This window comes from Pan paniscus, chromosome 12 (assembly GCF_029289425.2).
Source record: "Pan paniscus chromosome 12, NHGRI_mPanPan1-v2.0_pri, whole genome shotgun sequence".
In the NCBI taxonomy this organism is placed as follows: domain Eukaryota; kingdom Metazoa; phylum Chordata; class Mammalia; order Primates; family Hominidae; genus Pan; species Pan paniscus.
Window position 1 is genome coordinate 61,293,943 of NC_073261.2, and position 19,040 is coordinate 61,312,982.

Below are 19,040 nucleotides of genomic sequence, written 5' to 3' on the forward strand. Positions count from 1 at the left end.
AACCCAAACAATGTTTTAAGTAATGCATATCATTATGTAAACCTACGTAATAGTTGAATATTCACAAAGATAATCGCTTATAGAAGTTTTATATCCTCTCTTCTTTGGCAGTGCAATTAAAACGAAAAAAATAAGTTTTATGTCTTGTTTACATGTAAATAATTTTAATCTAAATTGTGACGAGGTTTTCACTTTAGCATATTTTTGAAAGTAAATCAAAAAGGACAAAATACAAAATCATGTATATCTTCTACAAAAACGATATATAAATTCTAAGGTTTTTGTCCTTTTGAAATTGCTTAAAAGAATGCATAGAACTGGTGTCTGAGTTGGGAAGGATCTATGAGGGATTTCCTTGGAGACCGTGGGTGAATAATAATGTTGTCTTAGTTCCATGAAGGAATCTCTGGGGATAGTTTTTGAGTTAGGCCTGGCAATGTTAGAGATACATAAAGAGAGCCTTGTTTTATCACTGGGTGCGGTGGCTCACACCTGTAATTCCAGCACTTTGGGAGGCTGAGGCGGGCAGATCATGAGGTCAGGAGATCGAGACCATCCTGGCCAACACGGTGAAACCCGTGTCTACTAAAAATACAAAAATTAGCTGGGCGTGGTGGCGCATGCCTATAATCCCAGCTACTCGGGAGGCTGAGGCAGGAGAATCACTTGAACCAGGGAGTTGGAGGTTGCAGTGAGCCGAGATCGCGCCACTGCACTCCAGCCTGGGTGACAGAGCAAGACTCCGTCTCAAAAAAAAAAAGCTTGGTTTTCAATGGTTCTGAAAAATGCTTTAATACAACTGTAGAGTGTTAGTCAAGTTTTGCACTTGGATAAACAGCCTGTGAATTTACCACATTTCTAGTTTATAATATGGGCTTTCAGAAGTTATATGAACATTGTTTTGACGGGAGAATTCAAGCTGGATGCTAGAGAAGGATCGTGAGAACCCCTTCATTGGAGGAGTGCTATGAAATTATTTGATCTTGGAATTTTTTTTTTTTTTTTTTTTGAGACAGAGTTTCGTTCTTATTGCCCAGGCTGGAGCTGGAGTGCAGTGGCACGATCTCGGCTCACTGCAACCTCTGCCTCCTGGGTTCAAGCAATTCTTCTGCCTCAGCCTACCAGGTAGCTGGGATTACAGGCGTGCGCAACCATGCCCAGCTAATTTTTGTATTTTTAATGGAGACGGGGTTTCACCATGTTGGTCAGGCTGGTCTTGAACTCCTGACCTCAAGTGAACTGCCTGCCTCAGCCTCCCAAAGTGTTGGGATTACAGGTGTGAGCCACTGCGCCTGGCCTGATCTTAGAATTTGAAGGAGAGACTAATACTTCATGGGCAAAAACAATGAAAAGTTACCTTTCTGTATTCTAATACTATAGAGGAGTGGGATTTATTTAGAATGTTTTAAGTATCTTGGGCAGTCCAAGAGTGCATATCACTTATTTTTCTTTTCCTTCTTTCTTTTTAAGTGGAAGTTCACTGATGTTAGAGATCATAGGTGGCATTGCCTACTTTTTACATAATTTTATCATGTTTAGTGATCTGTCAGAAGGGCTGTGGCTGTTTGCAGTTTTGGCTTAAGCCATGCATGGGCTTTATAGGAGATGTAGTCTTCACAGTGAGTTGTTATTTGTAGCTGTGTTTTTGTTTTTGGATAGCTTATAGCAATGCAGTGTGCTTTTTATTAACATCATTTTCTTTTTCTTTTTGCAGTGATTATTTATTCAAGTTACTTCTGATTGGCGACTCAGGGGTTGGAAAGTCTTGCCTTCTTCTTAGGTTTGCAGTAAGTTGAAATTGAAATGTCTTTACAATTAATGGTACAATTAATGCTATGTATGTTTTCTAGGTAGATAAAATTAAACAGTTTTATTCAGAATAAGTTAATTCTTCCAGAATTTATATATTTAAAGACTCCAAATATACATCCCCAGTGGTATCTTGGACTGTTAAATAGAAAAATATTGTTGCTCTTAAAAGAAATTCAGTGAAGTATGGTTATAAAGTCAGAATGTCTAATACTTTTGGTCAGAGTCAAACAGCAGTTCCAATATAGGCAGCAAGTTAAAGGGGTAGTTGGTGGCCTGTGTTGAAAGCGACTTGATGAAAATAAATCTTTAAGTTAAACTTTAGTAGAATAAAAAGAAAAAGCAGAGCCAGGTGACGCAGTGGATCATGCCTGCAGTCTCAGCTACTCAGGGTGCTGGGGGTGGAAGGATCACTTGAGTCTAGGAGTTTTGAGACCAACCTGGGCAACATAGCACGACTCTGTCTCTGAAAAAAAAAGTTAATAAAAGAAAAAGTAGGGTCTTGGACAAACTTCGTTGGCCAATGGCATAGTTCTAAATGCTGAAGCTGACAGATAAAGGACTTTTGACTTAACAGAATCCACAGTGTCCTTCATAGTCTTTATCAACTACCTTTAAATTTAGCATGTTTCCTGGCCAGGTGCAGTGGCTCACGCCTGTAATCCCAGCACTTTGGGAGGCCGAGACGGGCAGATCACAAGGTCAAGAGATCGAGACCATCCTGGCTAACACGGTGAAACCCCATCTCTACTAAAAATACAAAAAATTAGCTGGGTGTGGTGCCACACGCCTGTAGTCCCAGCTACTCGGGAGGCTGAGGCAGGAGAATCGCTTGAACCCAGGAGGCGGAGGTTGCAGTGAGCTGAGATGGCGCCACTGCACTCCAGCCTGGCAACAGAGCAAGACTGTCTCAAAAAAAAAAGAAAAAAAAGAAAAAAATAAATTAGCATGTTTCCCTTCTAGAGATCATTGTTTCTCAGAGCATGGACCAAAGACTCCTGGGGGTTACCAAGACCCTCTCAGGTAGCCCATGAGGTCAAAATATCCTAATAATACTAAGATGTTAGTATTTGTAAGGAAATATTTACTCGGTAATAATACTAATATAAAAGATGTTTGCGTTTTTCAGTGATGACATTGGCTCTGGTACAAAAGCATGTGGGTAAAATTGCTGCTGGCTTGGTACACATCAAGGCAGCGCTAAGCTCCAAATTGTACTCATGGTGATGGCATTCTTTACCTCTGTGCCCTCACAGGAACAAAAACAAGCCCTGCCATTTTTATTGAAGATTGTCCTTGACAAAACAGTTAAAATGATTAATTTTTGAAAAATGTTGATCCATGAGTATTCCTTTAAAAATATTTGTGAAGAAATGGGAAGTTCACATAAAACAATGTTTTTTTTTTTTTTTTTTGAGACAGATTCTGGCTCTGTTGCCAAGGCTAGAGTGCAGTGGCGTCTGGCTCCCAGGCTCAAGCTGTTCTCCCACTTCAGCCTCCCAAGTGGCTGGGACCTCCCAAGTGGATGCGCCATCATGCCTGGCTAATTTTTGTATTTTTTTGTAGTGACAAGGTCTCACTGTGTTGCACAGGCTGGTCTCAAACTTCTGAGCTCAAGCGATGCATGTGCCTCAGCCTCCCAAAGTGCTGGAGAAAGCACTTTTTACTGCATACTGGCTAGTGTGTTGGTTATTTTGGAGAAAAGAAAAGCATTTGTAGTTTTTTGAGTTGTAAGCTGAGCTAACTGCTTTATTTTTTTCTGTGGAACACCATTTCTTTTTTTTTTTTTTGAGATGGAATATTGCCTTGTTGCCCAGGCTGGAGTGCAGTGGCACAATCTCGGCTCACTGCAACCTCCGCTTCTCGGGTTCAAGCAATTCTTCTGCCTTAGCCTCCCAAGTAGCTGGGATTATAGGCACCTGCCACCAAGCCCAGCTAGTTTTTGTATTTTTAGTAGAGATGGGGTTTCACCATGTTGGCCAGGCTGGTCTCGAACTCCTGACTTCGTGATCCGCTTGTCTCAGCCTCCCAAAGTGCTGGGATTACAGGCGTGAACTACTGCACCTGGACATTTTTTTTTTTTTTTTTAACTTGAAAGAACAGCTAACAGACAGATTAGAACAGAAATTGGCTATTTGACAGATTTTCTCAGATGAACTGTGATAGTCATTTCAAGGGAAGTAGCTGCAAGCATTTGTTGGCTGAAATAAAATTTAAGTTTACCATGGAAAATTAGAATTTGAAAAAACTTGCAGTTTACCACTTGACAGTATTCTAAATACATATGACTTTTCTGATGAGTGCCGATATTAATGAAGGTTATTTAAAAAATATTAAATAGTGTATAATTCTTTTTATATAACAGTTAAAAATAAAACCATGAAGTACTAGAATAAAACATAGGTGGCTCTTTAATCTTGGTGTGTGAAGGTATTTTTTAAAATAAGAAAAAACCAAGAAATCACTGCTAAATTTGACTATTAAAATTAATTTATCACAGGCACAAAAATGTTAGAAAACTAATGGCAATAGCAAATATATATATATGAGGATTGGTATTCTCAACATATAAAGCACATTTGCACATCAACAAGAAAAGAATATTTCTCCTAATGGAAATAGTGGCAAATACATGAGCAGTCAGTTGAAAAAAGAAGTAATACAAATTGCTGGCTGGGTGTGGTGGGTCACGCCTGTAATCCCAGCATTTAGAGGCTGAGGCTGGCGGATCATCTGAGGTCAGGAGTTCGAGACCAGCCTGACCAACATGGAGAAACCCTGTCTCTACTAAAAATACAAAATTAGCCGGATGTGGTGGCGCATGCCTGTAATCCCAGCTACTTGGGAGGCTGAGGCAGGAGAATTGCTTGAACCCAGGAGGCGGAGGTTGTGGTGAGCCGAGATCGCACCATTGCACTCCAGCCTGGGCAACAAGAGCGAAACTCCATCTCAAAAAAAAAAAAAAAAAAAAGGAAGTAATACAAATTGCCAATAAATATGGAAAAAAAGGCTCAACTTTATTTGTAATTAAAGGCCTTTAAGTTAAACTTAGGTGTCATTTAATTTTTATTAAATTGGCAAATATTAAAATTAAGCATAATTCTTAAGCAACTCTCGGTAGGTGGGAAGAATCTAGCTGTAGCCTCAGGTGTTTGTGCCTCAAGGAAAACCCTCTCTGGGATGTCCATTGCTTGAAGTCAAAGGTTTTCCAATAATACCTGGAAAGTATTTTTAAAATGCTGATCCCCATACCCTCAAAATATTAATAGAGACAATCGTGAGGACTATAATAAAGAAATGTGCAATAAGCTCTGGGGGCACAGAGGGAAGAATCTATTGGCTGAGGAGTTGAAGAAATTGTTTGGACACTCAGTATTGCCTGAGCTCAAAACTGAAGGATGAATAAATGCCACATGACCTTGGGGCTGGGGAGTAAGTAGGGTTATGCAGAGAGAGATAACTGAGGCTTTTGGGCAGAAGGAATAGTAACGGCTCAGGCATGGGAGTAAAGGTCATTTAGAGATTTACAAGAATTCAGCATTTCTTTCTTTTTCTTTTTTTTTTTGGGATGGAGTCTAGCTCTGTCATCCAGGCTGGAGTACAGTGGCATGATCTCAGCTCACTGTAACTCCCACCTCCCGGGTTCAAGTGATTCTCATGCCTCAGCCTCCCGAGTAGCTGGTATTACAGGCATGTACTACTGTGCCTGGCTAATTTTTGTATTTTTAGTAGAGATGGGGTTTCACCATGTTGGTCAGGCTGGTCTCTAACTCCTGAGCTCAAGTGATATGTGCACCTCTGCTCCCCAAAGTGCTGGGATTACAGGCGTGAGCCACTGTACCCGGCCAAGAATTCAGTATTTCTATCCAAGTACCTGGGGGATAGATGTGCTACATGAATATTTATTGCATTCATTTTGTTCTCTGCATTTTTTTTTTTTTTTTTTGGTTTGAGATGGAGTCTCGCTCTGTCGCCCAGGCTGGAGTGCAGTCGTGCAATCTCGGCTCACTGCAGCCTCCACCTCATGGGTTCAAGCGATTCTCCATCTTGGTATCCTGACTAGCTAGGTTTACAGGCGTGTGCCATCACACCCACTAATTTTTTGTATTTTTAGTAGAGACAGGGTTTCACCATGTTGGCCAGGCTGGTCTTGAACTCCTGATCTAAAGTGAGCCTCCCACCTTGGCCTCCCAAAGTGCTGGGATTACATATGTGAGCCACTGCGCCTGGCCTCTATATACTTCTATAGTACCTGATACTTATTAGGCACTCAATTACAACATAACTTTTTTTTTTTTTTTTTGAGACAGAGACATGCGTTGTCGCCTGGGCTGGAGTGCAGTGGCACAATCTCGGCTCACTGCAACCTCCACCTCCCGGGTTCAAGTGATTCTCCTTCCTCAGCCTCCCGGGTAGCTGGGATTACAGGCGCCCACCACCACGTCCAGCTAATTTTTTGTATTTTTAATAGAGATGAGGTTTCACCATCTTGGCCAGGCTGATCTCGAACTCCTGACCTTGTGATCCACTCACCTTGGCCTCCCAAAGTGCTGGTGTTACAGGTGTGAGCCGTCATGCCCGGCCCATATTTCTAAAAACATTTTCTTATAAAATGACATTGCCATTATCAACCTGCAAAATACATTTTCCATTTGGTTGTTTTCTTGCTTAGTCTTTTAATCTAGAGTTTTATACCTTTTTTATTTATATATTTTTTATGTCATTGACTTTTTGCAGAAACTGGAGCACTTGTCCTGTAGATTGTCCAATATTCTAGATTTGTCATTTTGCTTCCTTGTGATGTCCTTATGCTTATTTGTTTGTCCCTCTTTCTGTAATTAGAAGACCTAGAACTGCACTATCCTTAGAGTAGCTACTAGCTCTATGTAGCTATTTAAATTTAAATTAATTAAAATTGAAAAAGTTTGGTGGCTCACACCTGTAATCCCAGCACTTTGGGAGGCCAAGGTGGGAGGATTGCTTGAGTGCAGGAGTTCAAGGCTTCAGTAAGCTACGATTGTACTCTAGCTTGGGAGACATCAAGACCCTGTCCCTTTAAGGGGGAAAAATAATTGAAAAAATCAAAAACTTAGTTTCTTGTTTCACAAGCTGCATAGGGCTAATGGCTACCATATTGGCTAGCACAGCTTATAGAACCTTTCCATTGTCACAGAAAGTTCTGTTTGGCAGTGCCGTTCTCATTAGACCTGATTCGATTAAGGTCCATCTTTGTTGACAGAGTACTTCTTAGGTGGTGCTTTGTGGTTCATATGATGATAGCCTGGTCTGTTCATTCATATATCTTTTCACGAGAAATATTTTTATTCCATTCTGAATAAAATTTCATGGAAGGTACTTGCGAGAAGCAGTTATAATTTTAAAAGTTTAACATTAGGTTAAAAAATTGACAGGTAACATATATTCACAGGAAAACTTGTACACAAATGTTCATAGCAGCATTATTCATAATAGTCAAAAAGTGGAAACAACCCAAATCAATTTATGAATGGATAAAATGTTGTATATTTGTACATGTAATATTATTCAGCCAATAAAATGGGCCAGGCATGGTGGCTCACACCTGTAATCCCAGCACTTTGAGAGGCTCAGGCAGGGGGATCACTAGAGGTCAGGAGTTTGAGACCAGCCTGACCATCATCACGAAACCCTGTCTCTACTAAACATACAAAAATTAGGCAGGCATGGTGATGCACGCCTGTAGTCCCTACTACTCAGGTGGCTGAGTCATGAGGATTGCTTGGACCCCGGGAGACAGAGGTTGCAGTGAGCTGAGATCATGACACTGCACTCCAGCATGGGCAACAGAGCAACACCCTGCCTCAAAAAAAAAAAAAAAAAAAAATGAAGTACTGTTACATGGTACAACATGGATGAACCTTGAAAACATTCTGCTAAATGAAGGAAGACAGACACAGAGGGCCACATATTTTATGATTCCATTTATACGAAATGTCCAAAATTGGCAAATCTAAAGAGAAAGTAGATTAGTGGTTGCCAGGGAGTGAAGACGGGTTCTTTCTGGAGTGAAGAAAATGTCCTGGAATTCGTGGTTGTAGTTTGCAACCTTGTGAATGTATAAGGACCACTGAATTGTCCACTTCAAAAGGGTGACTTTTATGTTATGTGCATTATATCTAAAAAAAAAATCATAATTAGGAAGCAAGATTGACTTCTAAGAAAAAGCGGAGTGAAATTATTGTTGTTTTGTGGTGAATAAATTGGGTGGGTGGGTCGCAAGAGTTTTGCTGATTAGTGATTAGAAAAATTATTCATAATCATTGAAAATATAAAATATTTTTCTATATGATGTATGTAAAGAATTTGGCAAGAGATGATGTTTGGAAAAAATAAAGAATGGCTATTGTAGAGATCTTAAGGAAAGAAACTACAGTTAAGTAGTGCTTTGTAATCAGAATATGAAGTAAGTACTGAAAGTTGATGGAGTGGCTGTTGTCAGCATGTTATACTTTATACATTTCATTCATAAATCTGGACTGTAGATAAAAGTAAACATTTTTTTAAATTTACTCTTGAACAACAGTTTTTTTTTTTCCACTTAGACTTGCATCTGCTCCACTGAACAATACATTTAATTGTTAATTATTTCCCCCTTCAGGATGATACATATACAGAAAGCTACATCAGCACAATTGGTGTGGATTTCAAAATAAGAACTATAGAGTTAGACGGGAAAACAATCAAGCTTCAAATAGTAAGTGACTTGGCTAGTAATTTTTTTGAAATTTATTTTGGTAAATTTGTAATGTATTGTTATTTTGTATATATTTACTATGCTAACAAAATTGAATGTAAAATGTCTTAAGATTCATGTACTTAAGATAGAATGGTAGAATAAGAATTACTTAGATTAAAAATAATGTTTTCAAGATTACTTAAGCCTCATTGAATTTTCTGTTCATGAAGCAGAGAAACTCATGTTTTAAGTCAAACTTGGTCCTCATCTTTTTCTTTTATCAGTGGAAATCTAAGTTCAAGTTTACCTTGTCCTACAGTGCAAATGTTATAGACCATTTTTGTTTGTCTTTTACTGTGCTAAGTGCATGGAACATTAAAGGAACCCTAGGAAGAGATTCTTCATATGTGGCTCAGTTGAAGAGAAGTACTTATGTAGTTCTAAGTATTTTTATTAGATAGTGTGCACCAACTCTGTAGAAACACAGAATTTTGTTGGAAAAAGGAACTTAGTTTTTGTAACATGTTCATTTTACTGCTCAAAAAAACGAATGCTGAAAGATTTAATGACTTGCCTACAGTTACTGGTAGAATCAAGTGACCGAAGCTCTGTCTTCAATATTTTGTGTCTCTGTGCCATCCTATCCCCCTTATCCATCTTTACACCCCCAGCCCCCAATTAAATATAGGCAATTATAATAGTTCAGTTGTGCCTCTTCAGTATGGGTCTGAGTCCTGTCAGTGTGGGCATATCTGTGGTCTTTTAAAAAATAAATCTCTCAGTATTTTTCAGAGTAGGCTATTAGCAAGAAGTAGGCTATAAACACAGGAAACCAGTGACTGCCCCTTTTCATGGAACTGATGACACATGGAATTGGAAGGAGTCCTGCATTAGGAGTCAGAAGACTTAGATTTGTTGTCTTGGTTCTAGTATTTACCTGTTAGAGAATCATGGGTTTGTGTCTCTGGAGAAAAGGCCGAAGTAACCCTGAGACCCAGTTTCCTTTCTAAAATGTGTGTGATGACACCTGATTTACTAATTTATAAGGTAGTTGTGAGAACCAACTGTAATAGCTTTGTGTATGTGACAATACGTGTGAAAGCCCTTTGTAAACTTTTGGGCAGCATATAGATACTACTTATGATATGACATGCCCAGATAAATGGGTGTTTGATAGGTTAAGTTGCTCCCTTTTCTTACATGATTCTGATGAGGAAAAGAAGGTACGTTAACAAAAGATAGGTGGCTGTGGATATTGATATAAGTAAACACACTTGATGTGTCAAATTAGGACTTGCAAGGATTTAGTTTTCAGAAATAGCTTGAAATACTTTCAATCAGTGAACAAATTACCCTCCATATTTTTTCCCACGATATAAGTACAGTCTCAACCTTTTATTTGGCACCATAAAGAGTACATAAAGATCTACCCAAAACTGTACTTTAAAGCACTGGTATGGAATAATTGTATTATGTGTGATCATTGGTGGTCATAAGATTTGGGTGTGTATTTGTGTGTGAAACATTCATATTTTGTTACTTTCCTGTGGCTGGAAGGGATCTTATAGGACACTGTCTTTCATCTTTGTCTGTCTTTCATCTTTAATAGGAATTTCTTTTCCATGCCTGAAGGCCTCATTTTGAACATTTTGTTTGTTTGTTTTTTTATTTTTTGAGATACAGTATTGCTCTGTCTCCCAGGCTGGAGTGCAGTGGCGTGATTTGAGCTCACTGCAACCTCCGCCTCCTGGGTTCAAGTGATTCTCCTGCCTCAGCCTCCCTAATAGCTGGGATTACATTTGTGTACCACCATGCCCGGACAATTTTTTTTTTTTTTGAGATGGAGCCTTGCTTTGTCGCCCAGGCTGGAGTGCAGTGGTGCAATCTCGGCTCGCTGCAACCTCCGCCTCCCAGGTTCAAGCAGTTCTCTTGCCTCAGCCTCCTGAGTAGCTGGGATTACAGGCGTGCGCCACCACACCCTGCTAATTTTTTGTATTTTTAGTAGAGACAGAGTTTCACCATGTTGGTTAGGCTGGTCTCGAACTCCTGACCTCGTGATCTGCCCGACTCGGCTTCCCAAAGTGCTGGGATTACAGGCATGAGCCACTGCGCCCAGCCTTCCGAAAATTTTTGTATTTTTCGTAGAGATGGGATTTCGCCATGTTGGCCAGGCTGGTCTCAAACTCCTTACCTCAAGTGATCCACCCGTCTTGGCCTCCCAAAGTGCTGGGATTACAGGCGTGAGCCACCACGCCTGGGTTTTTGAACATTTTTAAGAAGCTTACCATTTTTTCGAAATAGCTAGTTCCATTTTACACATAACTTCAGCTAGGCATGTTGCCTCATGCCTGTAATCCCAGCACTTTGGGAGGCCGAGGTCAGAGAGTCACTTGAGGCCAGGAGTCAACATAGCTCCTGTGACCAGCCTGGTCAACATAGAGACTCTATCTCTACCAAAAAAAAAAAAAAAAGTAACCAGGTGTGGTGGTCCATGCCTGTAGTCCTAGCTCCCCAGGAGACTGAGGTGGTAGGAATGTTTGAGCCCAGGACTTCAAGGCTGCAGTGAGGCAAGATTGCACCATTGCACCCCAGCTTTGGGGACAGAGTGAGAGACCCTATCTCAAAAACAAAATAAGGCTGGGCGCAGTGGCTGTCCGGGCGTTGTGATTCACGCTTATAGTCCTAGCACTTTGGGAGGCCAAGGTGGGCAGATTGCCTGAGCTCAGGAGGTCTAAGACCAGCCTGAGCAACATGGTGAAACCTCATCTTTGCAAAACATACAGAAAAACAAAAAAACAAAAAAACCCCACAAAACCTCTAGTTGCCAGTTATTTTTTTTATTTATTCCTAGTGATTCTTCTTTTTTTCTTTTTTCTGAGACAAAAATTTCACTTTGTCTCCCTCGCTAGAGTGCAGTGGTCAGCTCACTGCATGATTCTTTTAGAGACATGTTAATTCTTTATATTGAGCTGAAGCCTGTTTCTTTTACTTCTGTCTCTTCTTATTCCTCCGCCTTGTAGAGCTGCCTGAATCAGATTAATTCCTCTTTTATTGGCAAGCCTGCCCTTCAGATTGATCTTATCACAACCTTTCTTCTACCTCTGAAGTCCTCATTCTTTCCTGTAATGATATTTTCAGAACCTTGTGCAATTTGGGTTATTCTTACATTTTATAAATGCCTTTTATTAAATTTGATTTCTTAAATCAAGTATGAGATATAACACATGAGGTAAATCCTGTCTTGATTTGGAGCCTGAATGAATTTCTCTTTTGAACTTCAAGGGCTCATGGCCCTTTCTTATTATTAATCAAAGACAACCATTTGTTGTTTCAGTAGCCATATTATTTCTAGTTTGGGTCTTAAGGTTTTTGATTTGCTTGTTTTTTCTTTTTTCTTTTTTTTTTTTGAGACGGAGTTTCGCTCTTGTTGCCCAGACTGGAGTGCAATGGCGTGATCTCGGCTCACTGCAACCTCCGCCTCCCAGGTTCAAGCGATTCTTCTGCCTCAGCCTCCCTAGTAGCAGGGATTACAGGCATGTGCCACCACGCCGGGCTAATTTTGTATTTTTAGTAGAGATGGGGTTTCTCCATGTTGGTCAGGCTGGTCTCGAACTCCCGACCTCAGGTGATCCGTGCATCTCGGCCTCCCAAAGTGCTGGGATTACAGTCGTGAGCCACCGCGCCTGGCTGATTTGCTTGTTTTTAATTAAAATAGGGACCTTGGCCAGGTGCAGTTGTTCACCCCTGTAATCCCAGTACTTTGGGAGGCTGAGGCAGGCAGATCTCTTGAGTTCGGGAGTTCAAGACCAGTATGGGCAACATGGCGAAACCCTGTCTCTACCAAAAACACAAAATTCAGCCAGGCATGGTGGTGTGTCCCTGTAGTTCAAGGTACTCAGGAGGCTGAGGTGGGACGATTGCTTGAGCCCGGAGATGAAGGTTGCAGTGAGCCAAGATTGTGCCATTTGCACTCTAGCCTGGGCAACAGAGCGAGACCTTGTTTCAAAAAAAAAAAAAAGAAGAGGGTCTCACTTTACACTTCTGTGACTGGTGTTTTAAAAATCTAAAACACAGGCCGGGCACGGTGGCTCACGCCTGTAATCCCAGCGCTTTGGGAGGCAGAGGCACGCAGATCACTAGGTCAGGAGTTCGTGACCAGCCTGGCCAGCATGGTGAAGCCCATCTCTACTAAAAATACAAAAAAATTAGCTGGGCATGGTGGTTCGTGCCTGTAATCCCAGCTACTTGGGAGGCTGAGGCAGGGGAATCACTTGAACCCGGGAGGCGGAGATTGCAGTGAGCCAAGATTGCGCCATTGCACTCCAGCCTGGTGACAGAGCGAGACTCCGTCTGAAAAAAAAAAAAAAAATCTAAACACAAGATTTTACTTTTAATCCTATCATTTCCTCTTGCTTGGCTTCAGTAATCCTTCAAGTTTTCTAGGTCTTTTCAAAATCTTGATTCTGTTGATTTATATTTTAATTATCCTTTCCTTTCAGCTTTTCCTGTTCAGGTGTGACATCTCGGTCTTAGATCTGAGTTTTGTTAGATTATAAAACATTCAGCAAGATAGGGCAGGTACTGAGTCCAGTTGTACACCATGGAAGGCCTCTTTCTGTGATTGTTCATTCATGAGGCTTTATGAAAATGTCTACATTACACCAGGCACTTGGAGGTTACAGAGATGAATAAAACATAGCCCATTAGGAGGCAGACAATGGGAGAGACAAACATGGGAAAAAGTTACTCTGATTATGAGGAGTAATGAGAATTACATATGAAGGAAAGTATTGTTAGTACTGTTAGGATTTAGTGTCAGGAAAGTTTTCAGAGTAGCAAGGAAACATCAGAAATTTTACTCTTTCTGCCAGGCATGGTGCATGTATTATTCTGTTCTCACACTGCCACAAGGAACTGACCAAAACTGGGTGATTTATTAAAAAAAAGGTTTAATTGACTCATAGTTCTGCATGGCTGAGGAGGCCTCAGGAAACTTACTGTGGCAGAAAGGGAAGCAGGCACGTCTTACATGGCAGGAGGCGAGAGAGTGTGAAGGAAGTGAAGGGGGAAGAGCCCCTTATGAGACCATCAGATCTTGTGAGAATTCATTCACTAACACTCGAATGGGGGAAACCGTCGTCATAATCCAATCACTTCTCCATAATCCAATCACTTCCCTCAGTGATTACAACTTGAGATGAGATTTGGGTGGGGACACAGAGCCAAACCATATCAGTGCCTGTAGTCCCAGTTACTTGGAGGCTGAGGCAGGAGGAACACTTGAGCCCAGGAGTTCAAGATCTGCCTGGGCAACATAGCAATACCTCCATTTTGGAAAAAAAGGAAATTTTACTTTTTGGGTGCCATTGCTTACTTTAATCAGCTGTAACTTCTTGTTGACTTTTAGTCAAAAAACAATTTTTCCTTCTATCTTTGTGAAAGAGGTTGGTGAGGAAGGAAGAAAAGGAAACTTGCTTTATTGAGCAGCTTCTATAGTCAGGCACATTTTACAAACATTAGTTCATTTAAACCCCTTTAGCTGTTGTACAAGGTGAATGCTATCTAGCATTTACAGATGAAGAAACTGTTAGGTGACTCTCCCTAATATTAAATAACCAGGAACCTGGATTTGATGTTTTGAAGTCAGGGTAGCTTGATTCTCGAGTTCATGCTTCCTCCAAGGATACACTGAAAGACTTTGAGCCTCTTTTTTTTTTTTCTCTCTTTTTTTGAGACAGGATCTGGCTCTCTTGCCCAGAGTGCAGTGGTGTGATCTCAGCTCACTGCAACCTCTGCCTCCTGGGCTCAAGCGATTCTCCTGCCTCAGCCTCTCGAGTAGCTGGGACCACAGGTGCACGCCAGCATACTTGGCTAATTTTTGGATTTTTGGTAGAGACGGGGTTTCACCATGTTGGTCAGGCTGGTCTCGAACTCCTGAGCTTGTAATCTGCCCGTCTCGGCCCCACAAAGTGCTGGGATTACAGGCGTGAGCCACCGTGCCCAGTCCCAACAGTTTTTTAAAACCCAGAACTATAATGCAATAATGTTAGCATTTGTTTTTGGAGTTTGAGCGTAAATGGTTGAAGTGCAGTAAATTGTTCTTAAAATACGTTTTATGAAAGTATTTGGAGTCATCTTCCTTACATTTTTTTCTCTAGGATGAAGACAACACCTAGCCAGGCATGGTGGCTCATGCCAGTAATGCCAGCACTTTGGGAGAATGAGTTAGGATAATTGCTTGAGTCCAGGAATTTGAGACCAGCCTGGGCAATGTAGCGAGACTCCGTCTCTACAAAAAAGAAGACATTAGCCGGGTGTGGTGGCACGTGCCTGTAGTCCCAGCTACTCAGGAGGCTCAGGTGGAAGGATTGCTTGAGGTGGGAGGTTGAGGCTGCAGCGAGCCATGATCATGCCACTGTACTCAGCCTGGATGACAGAATGAGATGCTGCTTGAGGGGGGAAAAAAAAGACACCTGCTTGGGATGATTAAAGTTCTGTCTTGACTGGTAGTTATTTGAATTAGGTCCCTCCAGTGCTTTTAATCATGGTAGAATGTGCTAGCAAGTGAGTTTGTCTTACATGGAAGAGTTCTGTGTTCAAGGGCTTTCGGCCAGTGGCATTCCTAAACACGGTGTTAAAGGCGGTAGGGAATGTGAAAAGTATGACATAGTTCCTGCTCTCAACAGCTTGTAATTTTAATATTATTATCGTAAGCTCAATTGTAGGTACTACTTCTTTTCTGGACTTTCAGGTGCTTATTACCGTGCAATTTAGTGGTATGAGTTGAGGACTAATGTTTCTATATCACATCCTGATAATCTCCACAGTTATGAAAACTAAACTATTTCCCCTCCCTCCTACACTTTTCCCCAACTTTATTTTAATGGAATTGTTTGGATTTCTTGATTGTTTTGTAATAGTGGGACACAGCAGGCCAGGAAAGATTTCGAACAATCACCTCCAGTTATTACAGAGGAGCCCATGGCATCATAGTTGTGTATGATGTGACAGATCAGGTAAGTTCCAAGAGGAGATTGTGTTACAGTGACCAAGTAGGAAGCCATTATTTGATTAATGTCAGATTCATTTACTACTTCATATATAAGCCATCAGTATTAATTTTATGGCAGAAAACTTTGTCCACTCTCAAATATAAATGTGAATCACTTAAAAGACATTTGTTTTCCTGTAATAAATAGAACATTAGTAATTAGTTTTACGTTTGCTTTCAACGGATTCTGGTTGTATTTATTGTCAACTAAATAACTTTGATCAAATAGCCAAGACTCTAACATATAGGCAAGAGTTTGTAGGGAATCGTGAGTTGCTTGGCTTATACTGTGTTCTTGGTGTTAAGTATTAACAAGAATATGGCCTGGTAATTAGAACTTGTCCATCAGAATTGCCAAAAGTGGGATTCGGGGGTCTCTGCCTATGGAGGATGTGGTTCAGAAATAAAGGATTTGAATAGGATAAGCTGTAGGAGGATCTTAGTATGAGAATGAGTATCTGAAGATTAGCTGTGAGAGAGGGCAGAGCGATGGAGGGAACAATGTGGGACAGTGTGAAGCATGTGATCCAGGGGCCATAACTTTTTTTGTTACTATTTTTTTAAATCAGAAACTTAGATTTCAGTGTCCTTTCTATCAAAGAAAAGGACAAAAGATAAACGTTCAAAATTGGAATTTATTTTTCTTTTGGCACATGTTAAATCTCACCTCTAATGAGAAATCATAGCTAATTAGGAGATAACTTACATGTAAGCATTTAGATTCAGTGCCATTAGAAGTGCTGGGTGGGTGATATCTGCAGGAGAAAAAAATGATGCTAGTTTAAAAAATCTCTAGTATTACCGTGAAATATTTTTAAATGAAAACTTTCGTCCTCTAAATATGACTGTGGAAAAGAAAATGAGTATATTTAATAACATCTTTTGACATCTCTAGTAGTAACAGTAGGTCATCTTATTCATAAACCAAAATTTTACCAAATTTCAGGCCGGGCTCAGTGGCTCACGCCTGTAATCCCAGAACTTTGGGAGGCCGAGGTGGGCGGATCACCTGAGGTCAGGAGTTAGAGACTAGCCTCGCCAACATGGCAAAACCCCATCTCTACTAAAAATACAAAAATTAGCCAGGTGTGGGGGCCTGTGCCTATAATCCTAGCCACTTGGGAGGCTGAGACAGGAGAATCGCTTGAACCCAGCGGGCAGAGGTTGCAGTGAGCTGAGATCATGCCATTGCACTCCAGCCTGGATGACAGAACAAGACTTTGTCTCAAAAAAAATAAATAAATAAATAAATAAATAAATAAATTTCAAAACCAGGTTTTGTAGTACATTTAAATTGCATATTCCAAAGCAGTTGGGTTTGCCTGCGTTGCAGTTTAATATTAAGCTATACTTCCCTTTCAAATAAGGTATTTTCATCGTTAAGCCTGTAAATTCTAGTTTGTCATTGTTTAGATATTTATAGTCATTTTAATATATCTGTTTACGGCCAGCTGCAGTGGCTGACACCTGTAAACTCAGCACTTTTTGAGGCCAAGGTGGGCCGATTGAGCTCAGGAGTTCGAGACCAGCCTGGGCAACATAGTGAAACTCCATCTATACAAAAAATCCAAAAAAAAAAAAGACAGGTGTGGTGGCATGTGCCTGTAGTCCCAGCTATCCCGGAGGCAGAGGCGGGAGGATGGCTTGAGCTTGGGAGGTCGAGGGTGCAGTGAGCTGTGATTGTGCCACTGCACTCCGGCCTAGGTGACAGAGCAAGACCCTGTCTCAAAAAAAAAAATCTCTTCACTCCTTAGCAGTGGTTATTTTGTAGCTAGAGTTGTCTCACTAGCTCTTTGTTATTTGTCTGTTAGGTCAGGAACGATGTTTCTGTTTATTCCAGAACTATATTATCGAACTATATTATCAGTCTTTCAAATGTCTTTTTAGGAGTCCTTCAATAATGTTAAACAGTGGCTGCAGGAAATAGATCGTTATGCCAGTGAAAATGTCAACAAATTGTTGGTAGGGAACAAATGTGATCTGACCACAAAGAAAGTAGTAGACTACACAACAGCGAAGGTATGTTTAAAGTTTAATTTTCATACTGAATTTGAAGGTGTTGAATTATGTATGGGTTCTGCAGTAACAGTAAGGCCACAGCCTTTTAAAAATATGTGCACTAGAATACTGTGACAGTGACAATTTGTGTAGCATCTGTTTGGATCCAATGAACTTAGTTCCTCAAGCTCCATTATGGATGGTAGAAATGCACTAAGAATTAGTGAAAAAGATTTTTCAGTGTTAATTGTGCCTCATTATTCTCTTAGGAATTTGCTGATTCCCTTGGAATTCCGTTTTTGGAAACCAGTGCTAAGAATGCAACGAATGTAGAACAGTCTTTCATGACGATGGCAGCTGAGATTAAAAAGCGAATGGGTCCCGGAGCAACAGCTGGTGGTGCTGAGAAGTCCAATGTTAAAATTCAGAGCACTCCAGTCAAGCAGTCAGGTGGAGGTTGCTGCTAAAATTTGCCTCCATCCTTTTCTCACAGCAATGAATTTGCAATCTGAACCCAAGTGAAAAAACAAAATTGCCTGAATTGTACTGTATGTAGCTGCACTACAACAGATTCTTACCGTCTCCACAAAGGTCAGAGATTGTAAATGGTCAATACTGACTTTTTTTTTATTCCCTTGACTCAAGACAGCTAACTTCATTTTCAGAACTGTTTTAAACCTTTGTGTGCTGGTTTATAAAATAATGTGTGTAATCCTTGTTGCTTTCCTGATACCAGACTGTTTCCCGTGGTTGGTTAGAATATATTTTGTTTTGATGTTTATATTGGCATGTTTAGATGTCAGGTTTAGTCTTCTGAAGATGAAGTTCAGCCATTTTGTATCAAACAGCACAAGCAGTGTCTGTCACTTTCCATGCATAAAGTTTAGTGAGATGTTATATGTAAGATCTGATTTGCTAGTTCTTCCTTGTAGAGTTATAAATGGAAAGATTACACTATCTGATTAATAGTTTCTTCATACTCTGCATATAATTTGTGGCTGCAGAATATTGTAATTTGTTGCACACTATGTAACAAAACAACTGAAGATATGTTTAATAAATATTGTACTTATTGGAAGTAATATCAAACTGTATGGTGATAAGTATTGTTTTGATTCTTATGGTTAAAGGGAAATAGAGCCTTGCATTATATTCAACACAGCCATTTGTGTGTGCACAATGCAAACTAAGGTATTCTAGACCTATCTTAGAGCAGCATCCAGTATTTGCTTTCTAGATAATATGCCCAATAACATGACCTAGAGGGGCTTCTGTGCTGTGTAGGGATTTAACCAACTTCAGTAGTTCAGGGAGCTCAAACTATATGTAAAACAAGTTTAGAATGTATGCTTTCTAGCCCGTTATCTCTGATCCTTCTCTAAAACCATTTGAAATAGCTTCATTGATCAACATTTCATAAATGCATCTGTGGTAGAGGTAGAAAGCAGCACCTTTCCTAATTGGCAA

At 40.3% G+C, this 19,040-nt stretch overlaps 1 protein-coding gene across 1 annotated transcript in view; it reads left to right on the forward strand.

Moving 5' to 3' along the window:
- RAB1A (RAB1A, member RAS oncogene family) overlaps positions 1 to 18,662 on the forward strand; it is a 42,543-nt gene extending 23,881 nt beyond the window's left edge. Inside the window, exons 2-6 of the mRNA XM_003830905.5 lie at positions 1,715 to 1,787; positions 8,447 to 8,542; positions 15,445 to 15,540; positions 17,463 to 17,594; positions 17,843 to 18,662. Of these exons, the coding sequence (XP_003830953.1) occupies positions 1,715 to 1,787; positions 8,447 to 8,542; positions 15,445 to 15,540; positions 17,463 to 17,594; positions 17,843 to 18,040 (595 nt within the window). The 3' untranslated portion in view covers positions 18,041 to 18,662. The remainder of the gene's footprint in view (positions 1 to 1,714; positions 1,788 to 8,446; positions 8,543 to 15,444; positions 15,541 to 17,462; positions 17,595 to 17,842) is intronic.
- The last annotated feature ends 378 nt before the right edge of the window (positions 18,663 to 19,040 follow it).